General features: G+C 40.8%; 1 protein-coding gene across 1 annotated transcript; it reads right to left on the bottom strand.

Annotated features, from left to right (window-relative positions):
• Window positions 1-4047: 4047 nt before the first annotated feature.
• Window positions 4048-21478, bottom strand: ube2ql1 (ubiquitin-conjugating enzyme E2Q family-like 1). The gene is made up of 3 exons (XM_047384491.1): window positions 21201-21478; window positions 19714-20633; window positions 4048-7554 (listed from the first exon to the last, which is right to left on the bottom strand). Exons 2-3 carry the CDS (start codon window positions 20416-20418, stop codon window positions 7423-7425), a joined length of 837 nt encoding a protein of 278 aa, XP_047240447.1. The 5' UTR covers window positions 20419-20633; window positions 21201-21478; the 3' UTR covers window positions 4048-7422.
• Window positions 21479-22356: the final 878 nt, after the last annotated feature.

Genomic DNA, 22356 nt, shown 5'->3' with positions numbered 1-22356 from the left:
GTACACAACATACACACACACACACAGACTCAGACTCTGACAATGAAGTGCATTTCTATTCAGCCACTTTTACTTCGATGCCCTTAAATAAACTTCTGAAGTACTTCAGAAGTAGCAAACAAACCAAAAAAAACTTTATTTTTATCTAAAATTAAATAATTAATTCTAAAAATGTTTTTTTTTTCTAAGTAGGTGTGTATCTGTATATATGACATTCTCCAATTCACATATTTCTTTCAGACTAATTTAAAATGTATTTATCCTAATTAATCCATGAGTACAATATGATCACCAAAAATACTAAATCTATAATTTAGTATAATAATGCCATGTACTTTAATGAATTATTTCTTTAAATCTGGTAAGTACAGTTACTACCTCGTTGAAGTGGCTATGACCTGCAGCATTAGACCCAGCATGACTCTGGACAGGACATTTTGCTCCAGAGAGCCTTTATAATCATTACCTTTGATTTCTCTCAGCTCATTTTCTGAACAACGTGTTCCAGGCACAGTGAGGCAGCATCTTTGCTAAGGTTTTCATAGAGCAATCTAACACACAACCAGCACACACACAGTAGACGGGATTACACTCATTGGTGAGAATAGACAGAAATATATCCCTGCTTTAAAGCTCACTGACACGAGAGAAAATTCTGTCAATTCAAAGTCACAATGCTATTTTATGACAAAAGCACCTTTGCGTCACATTAAACAGATGGCGAAGTCCACATTTGAGCTTCAGAGATGGTCGGTGGTGGAGCTAAAACCAGGACTGTCAAGCAGAAGGATCATTTTTATCTCAACAGGTAATATTTTAAGGTAACTGTTTTGGTTTCCACTGCGCTCCTTTTCCCAGCAGGTATTATTTGACACATTATATTATGACCAAAACACACTGCTTAAATTTAAAATTACTTGATTGAGATTTATTTAAATAAAGTACATGGCTAAGCTGTTGTTTTATGCCTATTTAAGATATGAATTTTAAAAAGGTTCTTGTCTTATATATCACTCACTTTATTTCATTTTGAAAAAGACATACAGTGCCTTGCGAAAGTACTCGGCCCCCTTGAACTTTTCAACCTCTTGCCACATTTCAGGCTTCAAACATAAAGATATAAAATTCTAATTTTTTGTGAAGAATCAACAACAAGTGGGACACAGTCATGAAGTGGAATGAAATTTATTGGATGTGTCAAACTTTTTTAACAAATAAAAAACTGAAAAGTGGGGCATGCAATATTATTCGGCCCCCTTGCATTAATACTTTGTAGCCCCACCCTTTGCTGCAATTACAGCTGCAAGTCGCTTGGGGTATGTCTCTATCAGTTTTGCACATTGACAGACTGAAATTCTTGCCTATTCTTCCTTGCAAAAGCTCGAGTTCAGTGAGGTTGGATGGAGAGCGTTCGTGAACAGCAGTCTTCAGATCTTTCCACAGATTCTCGATTGGATTCAGATTTGGACTTTGACTTGGCCATTCCAACACCTGGATACGTTTATTTGTGAACCATTCCATTGTAGATTTGGTTTTATGGTTTGGATCATTGTCTTGTTGGAAGATAAATCTCCATCCCAGTCTCAGGTCTCTTGCAGACTCCAACAGGTTTTCTTCCAGAATGGTCCTGTATTTGGCCCCATCCATCTTCCCATCAATTTTGACCATCTTCCCTGTCCCTGCTGACGAAAAGCAGGCCCAAACCAGTGGGGACAGTGGGGGTGGTGTGTTCAGGGTGATGAGCTGTGTTGCTTTTACGCCAAACATATCGTTTTGCATTGTGGCCAAATAGTTACATTTTGGTTTCATCTGACCAGAGCACCTTCTTCCACATGTTTGGTGTGTCTCCCAGGTGGCTTGTGGCAAACTTTAAACGAGACTGTTTATGGATATCTTTGAGAAATGGCTTTCTTCTTGCCACTCTTCCATAAAGGACAGATTTGTGCAGTGTACAACTGATTGTTGTCCTATGGACAGACTCTCCCACCTCAGCTGTAGATCTCTGCAGTTCATCCAGAGTGATCATGGGCCTCTTGGCTGCATCTCTGATCAGTCTTCTCCTTGTTCGAGATGAAAGTTTAGAAGGACGGCCGGGTCTTGGTAGATTTGCAGTGGTCTGATACTCCTTCCATTTCAATATGATTGCTTGCCCAGTGCACCTTGGGATGTTTAAAGCTTGGGAAATCTTTTTGTATCCAAATCCGGCTTTAAACTTCTCCACAACAGTATCTCGGACCTGCCTGGTGTGTTCCTTGGTCTTCATGATGCTCTCTGTGCTTTGAACAGAACCCTGAGACTATCACAGAGCAGGTGCATTTATACGGAGACTTGATTACACACAGGTGGATTCTATTTATCATCATCAGTCATTTGGGACAACATTGGATCATTCAGAGATCCTCACTGAACTTCTGGAGTGAGTTTACTGCACTGAAAGTAATAGGGCCGAATAATATTGCACGCCCCACTTTTCAGTTTTTTATTTGTTAAAAAGGTTTGACACATCCAATAAATTTCATTCCACTTCACGATTGTGTCCCACTTGTTGTTGATTCTTCACAAAGAATTAGCATTTTATATCTATATGTTTGAAGACTGAAATGTGGCAAGAGGTTAACCAGTTCAAGGGGGCCAAATACTTTCGCAAGGCACTGTATATTAAAGAGGATGTTAAAAGAACAGCAGACTGTTTTTTGCATTACTGTAATAATACCAACAATTTCAGAAAGATTCCTATTACTTTAATTGGTAGTAGGCCCTTTTCACTGGTGGAATTTGATACTGTGATTGCTTAGTTAATGTAAAACATAATAACAGATCCATAAATCTGAAGCAGCTAAATGTGTTGAATAAAAACTACTGGCTGAAATACTACCAATCACCTGGCGCCAAAGAAATAATCTAACTAATGCTCATGTTTTGCTCTAATAAATAATTACACAGTAACACAAACATTTATTCAGCCATGTGTAAGTCATGCTTGTCAGAATTGTAACTGAAGGTATTCTGAAGGAAGCTTGTTTGACGACCTGCTTTATATTCAGTGACACCAACCCAAGGATTCTCACTGCAAAGAACTTATCATGGTCAGAATCACCTCGGAAAATTATGCAACATCATGGGTCTAGCAGCTCAGAATTGAAGGATGATTTTATTATTTGTCCCTCAGTAAAGCTGGCCAAGGAGCCAACTAATACCCGGTTGACCATCACACAGCCCTGGAAACAGGTATGATCAGCCGAAAAAAGAGAAATTGCCTTTTAATTTGTTGTGTTGGAGGGTTTTGCATGTGAGTGAAGAGTGCACTTAAAAGAGCACATTGAGTGCCCTAATTATTTGTCCTCCTGGTGAAAATGTGGAAAAAACCTTAAAATAATTCATCTTTTATTGCAGTAGCAAAATATCACACTTTTTTTTTTATTCAATGCAAAAGAAAGTCCCACGGTAAGAAATAAATAGGTTTTACAAAATATTAGGTGCCACACTTACTGGCACTCCTACTATTAATTGTAGGTGATCCTCTTTTGCTACAAGGGCAGCACTTAGTTACCTCCTATAACACTGCAGAAGGTTGGACCATAAAGAAAGAACAATCTTAGATTTTTTTCTCTTTGCACAGTTTCTCCATATTGTCCGAAGACCCTGCGTCCTCCCTTATGCCCTCTCCTGTTAGGCTCACCCATTTGATTTTATATATGATTTAAGAGTTGCTAGGAGAAATCAGTGTTTTGTTTTATGTCACATTTAGACCACAGGGAAACGGGAAGTCAGGGTTACCCTGGACAGGAAACTTTAGAGAGATCAACTAGCCTAACATGCATATTTTCATACTGAGTGCCTGGAGAGAACCCAAAGGATGAACATCAAAACTCCATGCGAACAGATCCCGGGCTTGGTTCGAACCCAGAACCTTCTTGCAGCGAGGTAACAGTGCTAACAGCTGTGTGCAAATATTATTACCTACATCAATAGTTTAAAAAAAAAAGATTATTAAGGATTCTCTTATTTTAGAGATACTTGATTATCATTCTAAAAAATGAAAATGCATAACTCGGTCATTTTTTATTTAACAACAATCAACTGGCAACAAGACAGACACTTGGATAAGCTGTGTTTTAGAAAACACCATTCACCATTTTCTTTGGTGTTCCAAAGAATTCCACATATTTCTGAATTGCTTATTCGCTATATTCTGTGCATAAATCTCTCCCCATGACTCATGCACATAAGCTTTTTTTCCTACTAAGTGGCCTGCTATGTTAGGACACCTGCTCTGCTCTCACAGACAAAACAGCAAATCTCCCTCAAGCTGGACAAAGCAGCTCTTAAAAGCACAGAATTGGTGTTTCCAGCCCCTCTCTACTGACTGATCTCTAAGCTTTGCCCTACCAGGCACAAAATTAGGACAATGCATGGGGCCAGGCAGAGGACACAGCAACCTGAAGTGGGTCATTAAATGCATGAAAATGTAGCTCAGAATTCAGATAAGAAACACAACCACATCAATAGGATGTCATTTTTATTGCACATTGCTGTGAGGTCTTGCAACGACCATTCACCTTTTGAACTTTTTAAGACCATGGACTCTGACCAAACGCTCAAGCCAGGAGTGGGACATAGGTGCTCACAGTAACTGATCCCAGGTCAGATTCCCCTAAACAAAGTAGATTTAAAGCATAGGGTGTCCATACTGATCCTAGATCTGTTACTAAGGGTAGCTTATGTCCATGTTGTGTTGACTGCATTACACTTGAGCCAAATCAGTGTATAGATTAGGACCAATGGGTAAGGGGCAGTAGTGTCATTATGGAGGGGTCAAGGAAGTATTCCTAGGATCGAAGGAATTTGTTGCACTCCCATCATACCTCCTTTTTATAATCTGGAGTCTTTGCTCCTTGAATCCCCCTCCCCAACAAAAACAAACCTTCCCCCTATCACACAAATACATAAGCTAACAATTTTTTTGTTTATTTTTTTGTTTCTTCTGTTTCTGTTGACAGTTCCTGCAACATGCTTCAAATCATTGTTTTGGCAAACCACAAATAAATTAAAACACAAACATTCATATAACACAATGTGACATTTTTCAGAACATTTAGAAAGAAAGAGAAAGTCCATACAGTACGGGACTCAAAAAGAAAAGGAAATATTAATATAAATAAAAAAAGAAAAGAGAAGCATTTGCATTTTTCTTTTCTGTTTTTCTTGCTTTTCTTGAAAAACGATATACAGTAGCTAGCTACCAATCACGTATCACATGCAGATATATTACAAATAGTCAGTTCACCCAGTTAGTTTCTGCAAACTACCAGTCTAAACTATGTCACAAAAAGGTTTCTCTTGAAACCAGCAAACACTCAGCTTTTGAGATATTTTGTCATAACAATTTTTCAGATAACAGTTTTCTCTGATGACAGAACCTGAAATGACAAGCCATACTCAAAAAAGCACTAACACGCTTCGAACATGATCACATACCAGATGGTGCGTTGCTGTTTCCACCTCTGTTACAATTTATTTATTTTTTACCATGACAGGAATGTGACATGCTTATTTGCTCACTGGTATTTGTTATCAGCTGCAAACCATGAATTAATCTCAATCTGAATTTACCCCATAGCTATATCTCGCAGAGATGAAAAACCCACTCGGGGAACAGGCCCTCCCTCGCGCCGAAAGCAGGACGGGAGAGGGAAGTGACGATATGTCACGGCTGAGCGGGAGGCTTGACGTCCTCCATCTTCCTGCTCTTTTCTAATGGTGCTCTGTGGAAATGTCAGACCAATTAGCAGCGTTTCCTCTGACATTTACCTGGAACATAGCAAAACAAACTGGACCGGACGGACAGTCTGCCCAGAAGGCCTATGACTGATACAGTGGCTGTACGCTTGATTTTCGACATCTAGAAACTCCTTTTAAAGGTTGTAACTCAATGAGTCAGTGCAACAGGTAGAGCAAATAATACCCGTCGCTCATCCACTTTGCAAAACCACCTGACATTTTCCCAAGAGCAGCCAGCAGTGATCAAAGCACGCACAGTTCCCTCCTCATCCTACCACTCTTTTTCTTCTTCTTCCCTTCCCCGTCCTCCTTTTCTCCGTGCTGCATCAATCAGGAGTTTTCCGAAGCATTCGTGGATTTAAAGCACCACTCAATAAACACCAGCACTCCAGCTCCCATTCCGAGGTGTCGGCGCCGCGGTCGAGGTGTGCGGTGAGGTCAAACGTGTGGGTGTCGGGAGCTAAAGATTTTTATTTTCTGTAAAAATGTTCTTCTTTACATGGAGGGTTGAGAGACATACAGTTACTACTCCACTCATGTTTAAGTAATGACACAGATATAGTAGAACGAGACGGCTAGTTGTTTAACTAAAGAAATAGCACTCCCTTCAGGTCATACTGACATTCACAGTTAGCCACAAGTTTAACCGTTTAAAGGGTAGTCTCTTCATAAACACACACACTGAGGCCCGGCCTTCAGCTGTACCATCTGGTATCTAAATCATGGGAATTAAAGCCTTCTTCCACTCCTACAGACAAGCATGAGAGCAGAGAGAGAAAGAAAGAAGGTGACTGTCATTCTGTTTATCATACAGGATCTCTGCATAAAGCAAAATGTGACTTTTTTTTATCCATCTACGCAACACTGAGCTTTAAGTTTAGCCACAAGAGAAGGAAAGAGAGAAAGAGAAACAATGCGTTAAAGAACAAAGAAGAGGAGCACAGCTCCTTGTAAATTACAATCTTTATGTTGCATTGAACCGTGAGCAGCGGCACAGTCGAAAGCAAGGAAAAAAGAAAGAGGGAACGAGTGAATATAAATGTCAGTGCGCTGCCTGTCTATTAAACATTAACAGCTTAATTTGTATGTAAATGACCCAAGAGCTACACAAATGGTTAGATGTAGTCAGTTCAGTGCTAAAGAGAGGACTGGTGAGAAAGATGAATCTCTTTCATTCAGTAGTCTTTCGCATGGGAGGCAAAAAAGTTCGCATATCCGATTTGTCCGACTGCACCTACGTTGATGTGTGCTAGAAAAAAGAAAAAACACACGAAAAACCCCAAATAAATCCGGTGGTAGTGACTAACATTCCCAGCTGATTTCTCATGAGGTGACACATTCATACACGAACACTCTCCTCGCTCTTCTGCCTCTTTCCGTACCAGGGGAAAGACCACCTGGGCAAAAAGAAGGTGAAACAACAACAACAACAAAAAAAACAATTGTTGTTGCTTTTGTAGTTGTATGGTGACAATAATGAAAAAAAAAAAAAAAATGCACAATGAAATCTTGAGTAACATAGCCAAAAGTGAAGATGAGATATTTTTAAGTTAGTGTGGTGTGTTGTTTTCCACGTAGAGGCTAGCTTGGTTTTTTTCCCCTCCAGCTAGCGCGGGGGTTGGATGGATCGCAGCTGGACACTCAGCCGTCGGAAATCGGCGGGGACACCCAGCCGTACTTCTCGTGGGTCTTCACCAGGGACTTGAATGTGGCCTCGGCTTCTTTACGACTGAAAGCTTTCTTGGACTTTCCTGCTTTCCTGCAGATACGGCCCTGTGAGAAACAGAAATAGAGGTAGAGACGTTAGGAATGTGTGGTGTAACAAGGTTATCACAAATAAATACCTAGATGTATTTGGTTAAACTCTGTAGGATATCAAGAATCTAGTATCATTGGCAAAACATAGGCGCATACTTCCTATTTCCTTGAACTGACGAGACCTGGGCTTTATTAGTAGTATTCAGAAGAGTTGTCTGCATTTTTTAGTCAATATGAATAATATGGCTACTTTGTGGTGTTTCATTTACCCCTGAAGTTGAAACAGTTATTTGGGAATAGTAATGATAATAATTTAGACTTTATTGATCTCACAATGGAGAAATTATTATCTGCATTTAACCCATCCCTTAGGGAGCAGTGGGCTGCCGTTGTGCAGCATCCAGGGAGCATTCAGGGGCAAAGAGTCTTGCTCAGGGACCCAGAGTGGCAGGCTGTGAGATTCGAATCAGGGTACTTGTGGCCAGGATCCACATGCCCTGCTCTCCAACCACTAGGCCACCAGTCCCCTCACATCAAACTCGATTTAAACATGTTCCACTTGCAAGTTCAGAAACCGAAGGGATTTTCAAATTATCAAGGCCATTAAAAAGGGTAAATACTGTTGGCAACAGAAGCAAATAACAATCTATTTTTCTACATTCTGTGTTTTTCTAACACACTTACAACATGTTCACTAAAGGGGGTTGTGTAGTCGTTTGTGTGAAAGATTTCATGTAACACATATAGCCAAAAGTGCCAAAATCAGATTTTTCATAGCAAGTATCCCTAGCTTTTTTATGCAAGGCAGCCATTTTGGATTATGATGTCAGGACTGGTGTGCAACCATTGACTTTCCAAAACAGAAATATGACTTCTTGGAACATTTCTGTTCATTTTTACAACTACATCCTGGAAGTTTCAACTTCAGTGCAAAAATGAAATACAAATTTAAATAACATCCTTCAATCAATCAAGCAGTGCCAATGGAGGACAGTTATTATGTTTTGTCAGTTAGTCATTTTTTAACGCTTCTTCCATAGTGGGTTGCGGTGAAGCTTTTGCCTATCTCCAGCAGTCTATGGGCGGGAGGCGGGGTATACCCTGGACAGGTCTCCAGTCCATCACAGGGCAACACAGACACACACAGGACAAACTACACACACATTCACACCTAAGGGCAATGTATTATATTTTTTATTTTTGTAACATAACACAAACCAAAAGTGTCCAAATGTCCAAAAGTCAGTCAGTCAGTCATTTTCTACCGCTTATTCCATAGTGGGTCGCGGGGGAGCTGGTGCCTATCTCCAGCAGTCTATGGGCGAGAGGCAGGGTACACCCTGGACAGGTCGCCAGTCCATCGCAGGGCAACACACAAACAACCACGCACACACACATTCACACCTAAGGGCAATGTATTATATTTTTTATTTTTGTAACATAACACAAACCAAAAGTGTCCAAATGTCCAAAAGTGTCTTTTTAAAAATAAGCCAAGATTCCATAAAGCCAAGATTCCATAAAACAAAAGTTAAATACCCCTTTAATTTTGTGCTGAATAGGAATCTCAAATCAGGTATAAACTTCAGCATAATTACAGTCATATTTTCTTAGTCTTTACACTCCCCACTGACTGGACAGGCAAAAATGCAGTAGGATCCTCCTTTTAAGGTGCAACTGAGAGGTAACCTTTATTTTTTCTAAGTGTCCCCTGATGGCATGGCACCCTGGTGGGAGAGCCATGTCTTACATCACAAGAGAGGAAAGTTCGTCTTAAGTCAAAATACTATGCTTTGGCACTGATTCAAATCCAAAACCTTTGCTCGTGTGCAATTTAATCAATGAAGATGGGTTTTCTCCTGAGACTTGCTGGGCCACAGTCAATGTTGTTTTAAATTTCAAACTGTTACTTTGAGATCATAACGTTGTGCTTAATAACTATTGTCATTATTGATTACCAGGCCAATCACTTAAATTTAGAATAGATTATCTGTTCACCTTAAGATGTCAGAAAATGATCAAATAATCATCAACCCCAATAATTAGAGAGGTCATCAGATACCTCATTTATTTTGCACTGGTTCAAAGAACAAAGATATGCAGGTTATTATTATATGAAAATGAGAGATAACCGCAAAACTTGATCACTCAGGTTTTAAAGAAAAAGGTCCATTTCACCAGAATTTGCATCATGTCAAAAGTGAACTGCTATAAAATCCATTGTCTCGTCTCTTCATCCTTCAAGTGATTCTATAAAGCTCCAAGTCATAATGCCCCTTAACCCTTCCTACTTCCATTTTATAGCACCAATCAAACCAGTTCATACCCATGTGCACGACCACTGCTTACTGGTTGGTACAATATGTGCTTATATATATATATATATATATATATATATATATATGCTTAAATCTCACACTTTGTTTAATTTAACTCTTTCTCTTATGAAGATTTTATATTTTGCGATATTTTTGTTATTAATGCTTCTGATCCCTTTTTGAACTAGCAGACTCCTTTGAACTATGACACCTTATAACCACTGTGAAAACCAAAATAAGGATGGTAGGAAATTACATTTCCGTTTGGTACTAGAAAAAGTTGGCTACGAATAGATCAAAATGGCAAAAGTGCAAAACAGCGACAGGGACGAAATGACCAGCGCCCTTCTCATTAGATCCTTTCCATTTGAGTCCCTCTAAAAAAAGATGTAGATGTTCGTGCTTTTTTCCGGTCACGGCTTATCAATGCCACCTTATGTAAATACAGACATTTTGAAGGAAAGCCGAAACTCAGTCGTCATAATGATGTTGTATGATCACACAGATTTACATTATTTTTAAGAAGAAGAAATTATTTGTTAGAACTTCAAAGAGCAGGTCCTGTCAAAACATTCACATTTGATATCTGTATGATGTCAGTTGAATGGAAAGACGGCTCCTTTGTTTAGCAGTGTTGTCAAACTCCTACTGGTAATACAGACCAGATTTACAAAGCTAAAAAACCCAGCCCACACACGCAAATTGATGAAGCTAATGCCAAATGCGCAGCCGCAGGGGAGATGTTGACAGGACGAGTGCTCTGAATCAGGCTGACCAATGCTAGATCAATGTTTAAAGGCAGGGAAAGAGCTTTTAAGACGTCAGCTTCGATCAGGAGAGAAAATGCACCCTGTAGGAAGCAGGGCGAAGAGGACAGAAGGGAAGACCAGAACCATCCACTACAATAAAAGCTGAAAAAGCCATACATACGCCGGAATGTAACAAATAACGCTTTCTAGCTCAGTGCAAAAAGCATTGCAACATCTGACTGATACATTTTGACTTGGGCAACCGAACTGTTAGCCCCCGCCTCTTGCACATGGGGCTAATAATATATGTGTGTTAAGATGAAGAATCCAGCGAAATCATAAAAGCTGCTTCTTTGGCTATTATCAGCCATGCTAAGTCTTCCCTGAAGAAGCCTGCGTAGGAGGGTGCATAGAAAAGGAGACAACTGTCTTTGTGCTGCTAGGAGACATCTATGGCCATGACAACAAAGCTTTGATTCATCCGAGGGGCTCTAGTTTTGCATCTATTAAAATCACCTCAAAATCTCAGCAGAATAAAAAAAATAATCCAACAGTACAGGAAGGCTCTGCCCACTGATCATGCTTCAAATGTGTAGAAATGTTGCATATTGTTGACTCAGTATGCAGCAGAATATGTTGATGTTTTTTTTCCTTTGCTGGATTTGATTATGAGAAGTCAGAAATGCTTCATCATTTCTCTTCACGAAGCATGTTTCTTAGCAGAGGAAAGTGACATGAAGTCCTTGCACCAAAACCAATACTAATGAAATTTTCTCAGAGGTTAGGTCCTCTGCATGCTGCAGTGCAGCACAGAGCAGCAACCCTGTATCATCACACATCATTGCACACTCCTGACCTGCTGTGTTTAAGAGACAGAACAGAAGGCATCATTCTAAAGCTGGACAAAAAGATGCAAAACTTTGTGTAGGTAGACTTGATGCCATAAATTGTGGTTTTTAGGAGACAGGATTACTAGTTGTTAGTTGTTAAGCAGAAAAGTCTTTGGAATTAGCTTTGGTAGATTTTTGCAGAGAATACTGATTTTAATCTGATTTCTAAAATGTGTAGTACTGAACGTCTCTGAACCAGGGCTTAGACTGCCAACAGATGGCAAGAGAGCATATATAAATCTTTTGTAGAAGCTGCTCTAAAGAGAAAAGAGTGCAAATGACGTAAGATGCTGTTCAAAGTGAGTTTGTGTCTGAATTTAACTTGTTAGGTCCCCAATAAATAAATAGTATGTGTACTCTGAGAACATGTTCAGATCAAATTAAAACCAGTATCTTTGCCTCACAACTTTTCCTGTTCAAAGATTCTGAAGCCCTAACCCCTTAGACCTTGACGCCTAATCCTAACCTTAAACACAAACTATCTATCTATCTCGATAGTTTACAGTGAACAGTTTAAATGATACACCAAAGAACAACACATCATAGTTTTACAACAGCCGTAAAATAATTTCAATAACTTATAAGGCATGTGGACCCCAGTTGAGGAGCTTTAAATTTAAAAATGTATTTTAATTAAAAATGTATTTTAGGATTCTTTCTGTGCTGCAGGGAGATACTTCATGCAAATTTTCTATTGCCATCTGATGGAACACAATGTGTCCTAATATGTCACTGTCTGGCTATTTTGGGCTAAAAGCTATGCAGCGGATAAAAAGGGATGAGGTGGAGATTAAGGCTGCAGTTTCCATTCTTGTAGCAACAGTGGCCTCGTTTCACTGCAGGGCTTGGAGACACTCGCATACATACACATGCAGCATATCTCAGCCAACTTGTCTCAACACCAAGCTTGGCCTTATCATTGCCCAGTTAGATAGTCCATCAAGGCGAGGCGTGTAATTTGTATGTGGAGTTAAAATCATTAAATGCAACAAGGTGCATGCACATGACAGAAGATTGGTGAGTAATCTCACTGTGGACAGTAACATGATGTCTGAAGCCTATTAGTGCTCCAATGACAAACAGTAGAGATTTTTGGCCATTTGTTTTGGAAAAATGAATAGATGACTCACTGGGTGACTCATTCAGACAGACATTATATCGCAGTGCTGCTCAGGGACTTGCTTTCAGTTCCTCTCTTTCATAAAGCCACATTAAAGGACGTCCTCATCTTTTTCCAAACGGCCCATCTGAACATCCTTTATAATGTAAAAACTAAACAATGGGGTGCCGCTTAAAAAGCTGTCTCCAAAACCTGCTTAGCTTCATGTTGAATAAAGATGATTTCTAACCAAAAGACACCACTAGAGAGCACCTGGCATTTAAATGTTCTATGCAAACTAATCATAAACCTTAAAGTTACATCCAACTGCCTCATATTGTTATTCTGACATCTTGCCATTGTTGAAGAATTGCAATAGTGATGAACCTAAGCATTATGTTGTCATTAACCTAATCACATCTTGTGGGATTTTGAGGATTTGCTAGAGAGTTATTCAACCTGAAAAAGGGTTGAGTGTACATTTGAGGTTATAAAGACTGATTTGAAGGAGATAGAAGAAATGTAATGGGAAAACATTGTGTGTTTGCCTGCACCAGTATGTGTTGTGATTCAGCGAGTGCCCTGGGCCAACGCTGTGCCATGCCAGTGTTTATCCTGCCCAGCTAAGCACTCGCTCATTGAGAGGGACACACTCTAGTGTAGAGTGGCTGTTGGGTAATCATGTGAATGGAGATCAGTCAATGGGCAGAGCAGGGAAGGCCCTAGTGCATGTTGGAAGGTAGCTAGTGGGGTCCGGGGGTGGGGGTGGAGGCGGGGTGGATAACACGGACATGTTGGGATCGATGCCATCATGAGTTCCCCAAGGACACCTTTCCTGCAAAAACTATTTTTCTGGTTCAGTTGGGTGCTTTTTGGATTGTTTAAACAAGCTCTGATGATGACATCAAAAGGTAAATCCTTAGGGATTTAAGAGTGTGACTCAAAATAAAACAAACCCTGGATGTCCATGGCCATCTTTTAAGCCACCTTAAGATTGGCCATTTGTTGAAAGCCACATTTAAACATTAACAGGTGTCTTTGTATGGAAATCATATTCATCTTTTGCTTTTCAAACAACTTTATGTGTTAGTTAGATGAAAGGCAATGCCATCTTTACCTCTTCTTGGAAATGTTGAGACACAATCTGCTGCTTCCTGATAAAGCATCCTTTTCATCTTTGTTTAACCAAAAGACATTAGCAATAAAACTGGTACAATATGCCTTAAATTTAGCCTTATCAGATAATGTATTATTGCTATCACTAATCATTCATTTGCAAGTCATATTTTCTGTTTTTAAAGCAACAATATTGTATCTACCGATTCAGTGTCCATACCCAGTTGTCCTTGCAGGACATCTCCTGCGGTCATAGGGCAAGAGGTGGGGTAGACCCCTGTCAAGTTGCCAGTCCATCACAGTCCATCTGGATTAAAACCCTGAACCTTCTTTAAGGCAATAGTGCTACAGACTGTGCTTAAATCATTGTGGTAAAATACTGAGAAAAAATATTGAGGCTTTAGTTTCAGACAGTGGTATATGACATTACCGAGTGATCATTTTATCACTTCAACTATATTATATATTCTGTATGCAATATCATGTAATACTAACGTCAAACTACTGCATACTGGCCTTAGGCTATGATAGTGTTTGAAAATATTTGGCTTTAAGGACAGAACTATTCAGTATCGCCTTCCTATGCATTTGATTCTGCAGCATTCACAATTTAATCACTAGCTAAGCCAAGCTGGCACAAATTTTTGTAACTTACCAAAACGATCTGCAGCATGGGATGCAATATTCACCACACATAAGCACTACTGCTATGTAATTTACACAACTGCTACTAATTATAACGTTATACTTCATCTCATGCTAAGCCATGCAAACACCCTGTCTGCATTGATGAATATTTACTAACAGCAGTATGCCAATTACAAGTCCTTCTCAAAAAATTAGCATATTGTGATAAAGTTCATTATTTTCCATAATGTCATGATGAAAATTTAACATTCATATATTTTAGATTCATTGCACACTAACTGAAATATTTCAGGTCTTTTATTGTCTTAATACGGATGATTTTGGCATACAGCTCATGAAAACCCAAAATTCCTATCTCACAAAATTAGCATATCATTAAAAGGGTCTCTAAATGAGCTATGAACCTAATCATCTGAATCAACGAGTTAACTCTAAACACCTGCAAAAGATTCCTGAGGCCTTTAAAACTCCAAGCCTGGTTCATCACTCAAAACCCCAATCATGGGTAAGACTACTGACCTGACTGCAGTCCAGAAGGCCACTATTGAAACCCTCAAGCAAGAGGGTAAGACACAGAAAGAAATTTCTGAACGAATAGGCTGTTCCCAGAGTGCTGTATCAAGGCACCTCAGTGGGAAGTCTGTGGGAAGGAAAAAGTGTGGCAGAAAACGCTGCACAACGAGAAGAGGTGACCGGACCCTGAGGAAGATTGTGGAGAAGGGCCGATTCCAGACCTTGGGGGACTTGCGGAAGCAGTGGACTGAGTCTGGAGTAGAAACATTCAGAGCCATGGTACACAGGCGTGTGCAGGAAATGGGCTACAGGTGCCGCATTCCCCAGGTCAAGCCACCTTTGAATCAGAAACAGCGGCAGAAGCGCCTGACCTGGGCTACAGAGAAGCAGCACTGGACTGTTGCTCAGTGGTCCAAAGTACTTTTTTGAGATGAAAGCAAATTCTGCATGTCATTCGGAAATCAAGGTGCCAGAGTCTGGAGGAAGACTGGGGAGAAGGAAATGCCAAAATGCCAGAAGTCCAGTGTCAAGTACCCACAGTCAGTGATGGTCTGGGGTGCCGTGTCAGCTGCCGGTGTTGGTCCACTGTGTTTTATCAAGGGCAGGGTCAATGCAGCTAGCTATCAGGAGATTTTGGAGCACTTCATGCTTCCATCTGCTGAAAAGCTTTATGGAGATGAAGATTTCATTTTTCAGCACGACCTGGCACCTGCTCACAGTGCCAAAACCACTGGTAAATGGTTTACTGACCATGGTATCACTGTGCTCAATTGGCCTGCCAACTCTCCTGACCTGAACCACATAGAGAATCTGTGGGATATTGTGAAGAGAACGTTGAGAGACTCAAGACTCAACACTCTGGATGATCTAAAGGCCGCTATCAAAGCATCCTGGGCCTCCATAAGACCTCAGCAGTGCCACAGGCTGATTGCCTCCATGCCACGCCGCATTGAAGCAGTAATTTCTGCAAAAGGATTCCCGACCAAGTATTGAGTGCATAACTGTACATGATTATTTGAAGGTTGATGTTTTTTGTATTAAAAACACTTTTCTTTTATTGGTCGGATGAAATATGCTAATTTTGTGAGATAGGAATTTTGGGTTTTCATGAGCTGTATGCCACAATCATCTGTATTAAGACAATAAAAGACCTGAAATATTTCAGTTAGTGTGCAATAAATCTAAAATATATGAATGTTAAATTTTCATCATTACATTATGGAAAATAATGAACTTTATCACAATATGCTAATATTTTGAGAAGGACCTGTATTTGGAGTTGTTCCAACTGATGGCATTCTGAACTGTTTTGTAATTAATTCAGCTAATAATTATTTAACCACTACCAGGCACTCATAGACTACGAATAGAGCATTGAACCTCCATTCTTGGTTGGTCATAAAGTGAGGAAAACAATATAAAGTAGAGTTATACCAATTTCAGAATATACTGTAGAAATTAAAACAGTATTCTTTTAAGTTTATTCTTAAAATTGTACCTGAATTTTGAAATTCCTCCCTAACAACATAACCTTATATAACTCTTGAAATGTTATGGCTTTTGGTTTCACTGTGCCACCCCAAGATTATTAGCTGTCCACATGTGGTCACAGTTCATAAAACATTTTGGATGTGTCCCCAGGCAGGAAGGACTCAATTCAAGGGAACCGAAAGAGTTTTTAAAATGGTTGTCCAGTTTCGGCCACTGATAATCTGGGAGGCACAACAAAGCTAAAAGCTACAACAGAATTTGCCCTTATCATATAGTGTCATCACAGGGTAAAGGGTGGAGCTGGGAGAGATTGATGGGTGTGGAATGGTGACTTTACCCCTTCACAATTTGATGCCTTTGCTTTAAAACAAGTCTGTGATGTCACTAAAAATGTTACGTAACATGTCAGTTTGCAGTAGAACACTGAATAATACCAACTTCATCCCAATACAAAGGCAATATACAAAATAAGAGTACATTAAAAGTGACACCTACTTATAAATGCCAAAATCCATAGCAGTATAAGAAATAGTGAGGCAGCCTAATTACTTTAATTTCTGTTGAAAATTACAAGTCATCTTTACACCTGTCTGACACTTCTTGAGTCAACAGTTTGGAGTTAAATATATGCCACTTAAGAACTCTATTACAATCAGTCTGCAGCAAAGAGTGGCAAGAGAGTGGAGCAGGTTGCAGACTGTATCAAATTAACTATTGTGCAACTCCATACACAGGTGTATTGTTAAACACTTCTGCATTCACAACCACGCAGCTGCACAGATCAGATAACCAAATTGGATTCTGTTACGAAGACATCTAGGCTCTGTCTGTGTGCTCTGGCCTTGTTGGTTTCTTCCATCTGCACATCACTGGGGGGCTTCATTTACCCAGACACAGGAGACATAATTGCATTCCTAACCGGATGTTGTATACCTGTCCAAAGACATCAACGTGTCCAACAAAGTTTGTCTGCATGTGAAAAGGCAGTGTTGACTTTCAGCTCAGTGTGATGTCACTGCATGTATCCTCTCACACCAAAAATAGGAAGGAAGCTCCAAAACAGGCTGCATCACTATTGTCACAGAGAACCTGTGGCCAAGGGCAGATAAATATATCCTGTGTATCTAGGTATATATAGAGCTCTGTATGCTCACTCTGACATGATGCACAGGAAGCAAAAGCATCCAGACACAGCACATCCCGGTGCTGAGGTAGACACGTCAACAAAGAGATAAAGCAATGCACTCACACACACATACACACACACACGCACACACACACACACACAGAGGAATAATTAATCAATATTGCTTCCATTAGCAAAGCAGAGAAGGAAGACACTGCACCATAATTAGTGAAGACTGCAGAGCTGCTTGCTCATCTCCTCAAGCAGCAAATCAAGATGATCGCACACGCATTTCCCTCAGTCTCTCTGAAGTGGGCACAGGTTTTGCATGACCTCTCTTGGATGCACGTGCTTCATAACCACAGATGACTCTAGAATAATATTGTGTTATGTCACCAAAGCTCTGTGGGCTGAAGGGGGGTGAGTCTCGGTGACACTTTATGTAAGGTCTGACACCAAAGCGCATTTCAAAATAGTAGTCTGAGTAGAGAGGAAAAAAAGAGCAAACTTGGCAGATAAAATGATGGGAACATGTTGCAAAAACATGTCCGTTTTAAACCATTATGGCTTTGAGTGCATGTATCCTTGCTGCTATTTTCACTAGAGCTACAGGAGCTATGCTGTGAGCTGCAGCAGCGCTTGGAGGGTGTGAAAAACACATTTGGTGAGATTACATAATCCAGTCAGCCTAAATCACTGAGGACAACTGTAGTCTATACCTTCTGTCTGTACGCCCCCATCAGTGTCTCCCTCCATCATCACATGTTGAATAATTGCTTTATCTCTCCTTAGGAATAATCCAGTGTTGACTGCAAATACTCGGAGAGCGTGTTAGAAAACTGCAAGTGGATGTTTCCATGTCATGTCTTTGTTGGCAAACGCTGCTGATTTATGGAGGTGATGAGAAGAGAGCACTGCACAACCACAGAGGAGAGCTAGCGTGGAGAAGAGGGGATGCACTGCATGAAATGGCTGCTATAAAGTCACATGAATGTAATATGTTCTACAGTCTTGGCTTTGCTAGAAGAAAAAATAAGGACTAAGCAGTTTACCAACCTAAGATAATAAACTGAGTTTTAGGAGCAAATCTATTTGATTCATTTAAAGTATAAAGGTAAAATCATACGATGATTTGATAGTTTTTAAGACAAATCTGTCCAGGAAGAAAGCTGTCAGAAATAATGTTGGCTCCCCGAATTATATATGCTGGTTACTTAGAATTATAGATTAATAAATATTTAGGTGAATACATAAATCTGGGGAGTACCCACATTTTCAGTTTGCTTTATTTAATAAAACATATTCTGGATTAAAATGCTTTTTAAGGCTAAAAACTACACCTCTGATATCAGGTGCCACTAAGGAGAGGTCTATCACTCACTCCTGGCCCGTCGCTACCTCCCACTGTACCCATCTGCACTCACCTATCCCTGCATATACCACAGCTGCATAATAAATCTAGGAGCAAACATTTTATTTTAAAAGCAGTTAATAAATTCTGTCCCATGAGCAATTCTAAAATAAACTTTGAAGCTTTACAAGGGTGGTGTGTTTGGGTCAAAAATCCCAGTTTTAGAGTTAGGCTAATAAATGGCTAAATAAACATTTGCTAACCTATCAAATGAGTTGATTTCTGATGGATGCTGGTCAGTTCACCCTTTTGCCATTATGTAGCCAACTTATTTGGGTACAAAATAGAGACTTCTGGTATGGCAGCTTTTCTGCTGACCATACAATTTTCTATTTCCACTGATAGTCTACTGTATGGAAATGTGCTTACATGTAAACATCAACCCAAGGGAGGTATTTTTGGTTTGATCGGGTTCAGGATCAATCATGTATATGGGGGAGGGAGGGTCATTTGAGGGGTAGGGGGCAAGGCAGGAAGGAGTGAATAATATTTAAAAAGTAGTACCCTATGAAGGACACACCCAAAATAACATAAGAATGAACAAATGAAAAAAATGTGGAACTTAAAATATGTACTCATCTACCTTAAACTCATAATAAAAAAATATAATGCACATCATGGAGGGTGGCCTGCAAATTCTTTGGGGTGGCCATTGCCCCCTCTGCCCCGCCCCCCTTGGTAGCAGCACTGGTTATATTGTGTTCATTGTGTATGTTTAAACCATATTTTACGCATGGATTCTTAAATGAACTGCACACATTCAGTCCATGCCTTATAATGTGTGTTCTTTTGAAACTTTGAGCACCCTCTCACCTGTCCTTTTACAAGGCTGGCAGCAAACTGCCTCATGACCGCCTCCACCGTGTAGGCGCTGGACCACCCGCGGGGGGTCAACAGCTCCATGCAGATGGCCCCGCCGTCCAGCACGTAGCCGTTTTCCAGCCGGGGCGTGAGGACCCGCATGAATGGCGGCGAGAAGGGGAAATTATCGGGGAAGGTGACGTTGAGGAGGATGAACTCGGTGCTGGTCTCCTTCATGTCCTGCCACAGCGCCGAGTCCTTGTCCACCTGGTGCAGCTTGACGTTCCAGTCGTACAGGTTGTCCTCCACCAGCTCCACCGTGATGAAGTTGTCCCCTAACCTCCGGATCTCCTGCAGCTCCTTCATCAGCCGCCTCGTCCGCACCTGGGTGCAGTGCTGCCGGTGAGGCGCCAGCGGCGGCACGGAGGAGGCGCTGGAGGGTTTGCTCCCGCTTCCCCCCGTCTGCTGCTTCTCCTTCGCATCCTTGCCTTGCTTGTCTTTGCCGGTCGGCTTGTCCTTGCCGTGCTGGTCCAGCGTCCTCGCCTTGATCTCCGGGGTGCTCAGCAGGTTGGTCTCGTTGGCGGTTTGACAGTGCTTATTGGCGTTGTTCTTCTGGTTCCCCTTGGTCCCCTTCAGCGAGCCCTGGTGGTGCTTCGGATCTTCCGTGTCTCGGTCGTGCAGACGGATCAGACCGATCTTCCGCAGTAAGGTGGCCATCGTTTGTATAGACTTCTACCTCTCCGCTGATCGCCCCCTGGTCAGGGGCGAGACTCGCTCCTTTTGAGTGGGGCACAACCTTTATGGATCAGAAACCTTTTTTCTCCTTTATACCGCAGTCCACCCCCTCTCCGTTAGCTGCAGCCTCTGGGTGAGCGCACAACCGGAGAGCCTGGGCCGTTTGCGTCTCAGCGCATCGTCTCGACACGGTTCATCTGAAAGCAGAGACAGCGAAAAGACAGATAAAAATTGGGGACTTGCGTCAACATTCAACGGGCAAGATGTTAAATTATGTCAAACAGGTCACCCCCCCCCCCCCCCCCCCCCCCCCCTTCATAAATATAAATAGCGATCGGACATTATGACTGCAGTTGTTTTATGATAGGACGATGCGTTCCGCAGAAGCAATTAGGTGATAATGCATACAGGAGGGTGTATGCTTCATCATCAGTGCATACAAAAGATAAAATCAAAGGAAGATGATGTAATGGTTACAGGAAGGCGAGCGCATATATAACGAAAATTTACTATAAAATGTCAGTATAGCGTTCATTTTAACGAGACCATGGGCCAAAAAGGACAAAAATCTAAACCTACCTTTGACAAATCCACAGGCCTATCATCTAATCAGCTCTATTGCCCATTATCGATATTTCAGAAATGAGCTGTCCGCATCTGATCCCTTATTTTCAATACCCGTCTTAATATGATATATGACCCTCTGCCTCAAACACAATCAGCACTTTAAAGCAGCAATCCAGCAGATGTGAATCTGAGCTTACCGGGGTCTGCTGAAATTCGGAGTCCCGTGTCCCGTCCTAGAGCCCGGACAGCGATTCCGCGATCCTGTGCGTGTGTCTGTCTGTGTGCATAAGATGAAGAAAAGGCTCTACCATCCAATAGACCTGCGGTCGGTGAGAGCTGCAGTGATGAAGAGGAAGAAGAGGAGGAGGAGGTAGAAAAGAGGGAGAAGGAGGAGGAGGAAGTTTGATGTGTGTGTGCAGCTGCAGCAGCTCCTGCTTTAGTGCAGACCAGGACGAACCAGCCACCAGTAAATCCCTCTTCTCTCTTCAGCCGGGTATGTGCACACCGGTGGAGTTCTACTTTTCAAAATAAAAGCGCTGAAGTCAAGACCAGCCGTTTGACAACGGTCTGTATCCGGCTTGCTCTGCAGTCTGGAAAAGCCTGGAATTTTACTTAAGTGTTTTTCAGGTGTGGATGAGTATGGCAAAGGAAATTGTCAGAGAAATATAACTCCATCCATCCATCCATCCATCCATCCATCCATCCATCCATCCATCCATCCATTCATCCATCCATCCATCCATCCATCCATCCACATCTAGCAGCATAATACTTTGCTTCATATAAATATTTTAAATTTAGCATTTGTTTTATTTTGAAGCCAGTTGGTGTCCTGTTTAACTCGGTTTATCTGGGTATTTCTTTGAAACCATTGGTTTGGCAGGAAGGGAAATTTTAAAGCCAATAAAATAATTAATTTTACAACTTAACTGAAAGTACAATTTGCTGCTCTCTGCATTATGTATCCGTTTATTCTACAATGATGTGTATCTGTCCAAAACCTAGCAAAAAATAACTGTCTTTCGACATATTTAAATGGTAATTCCACAAGGGAAATGAGAACATGGACTTTTATAAAACATTTTGAAATGGTTTGATTTTTATACCTTAATGATTTAAAAAAAAAAATTAGATAAGTCCTTTTTACAACTGGGAAATGGCCATAACATGATAATGTGAACAGTTAATAAACCTGATTGAGGTAAGATCTCTAATATGTACAGTACAGACCAAACGTTTTGACACACCTTCTCATTCAAAGAGTTGTCTTTATTTTCATGACTATGAATATTGTAGCTTCAAACTGAAGGCATCAAAACTGAATTAACACATGTGGAAGTATATACTGAACAC

The sequence above is a fragment of the Girardinichthys multiradiatus genome, chromosome 13 (genome assembly GCF_021462225.1).
Source record: "Girardinichthys multiradiatus isolate DD_20200921_A chromosome 13, DD_fGirMul_XY1, whole genome shotgun sequence".
NCBI classification, from domain to species: Eukaryota; Metazoa; Chordata; class Actinopteri; order Cyprinodontiformes; family Goodeidae; genus Girardinichthys; species Girardinichthys multiradiatus.
The sequence above is the reverse complement of the archived record's forward strand: the minus strand, read 5'-3'. Positions and strand labels throughout refer to the sequence as shown.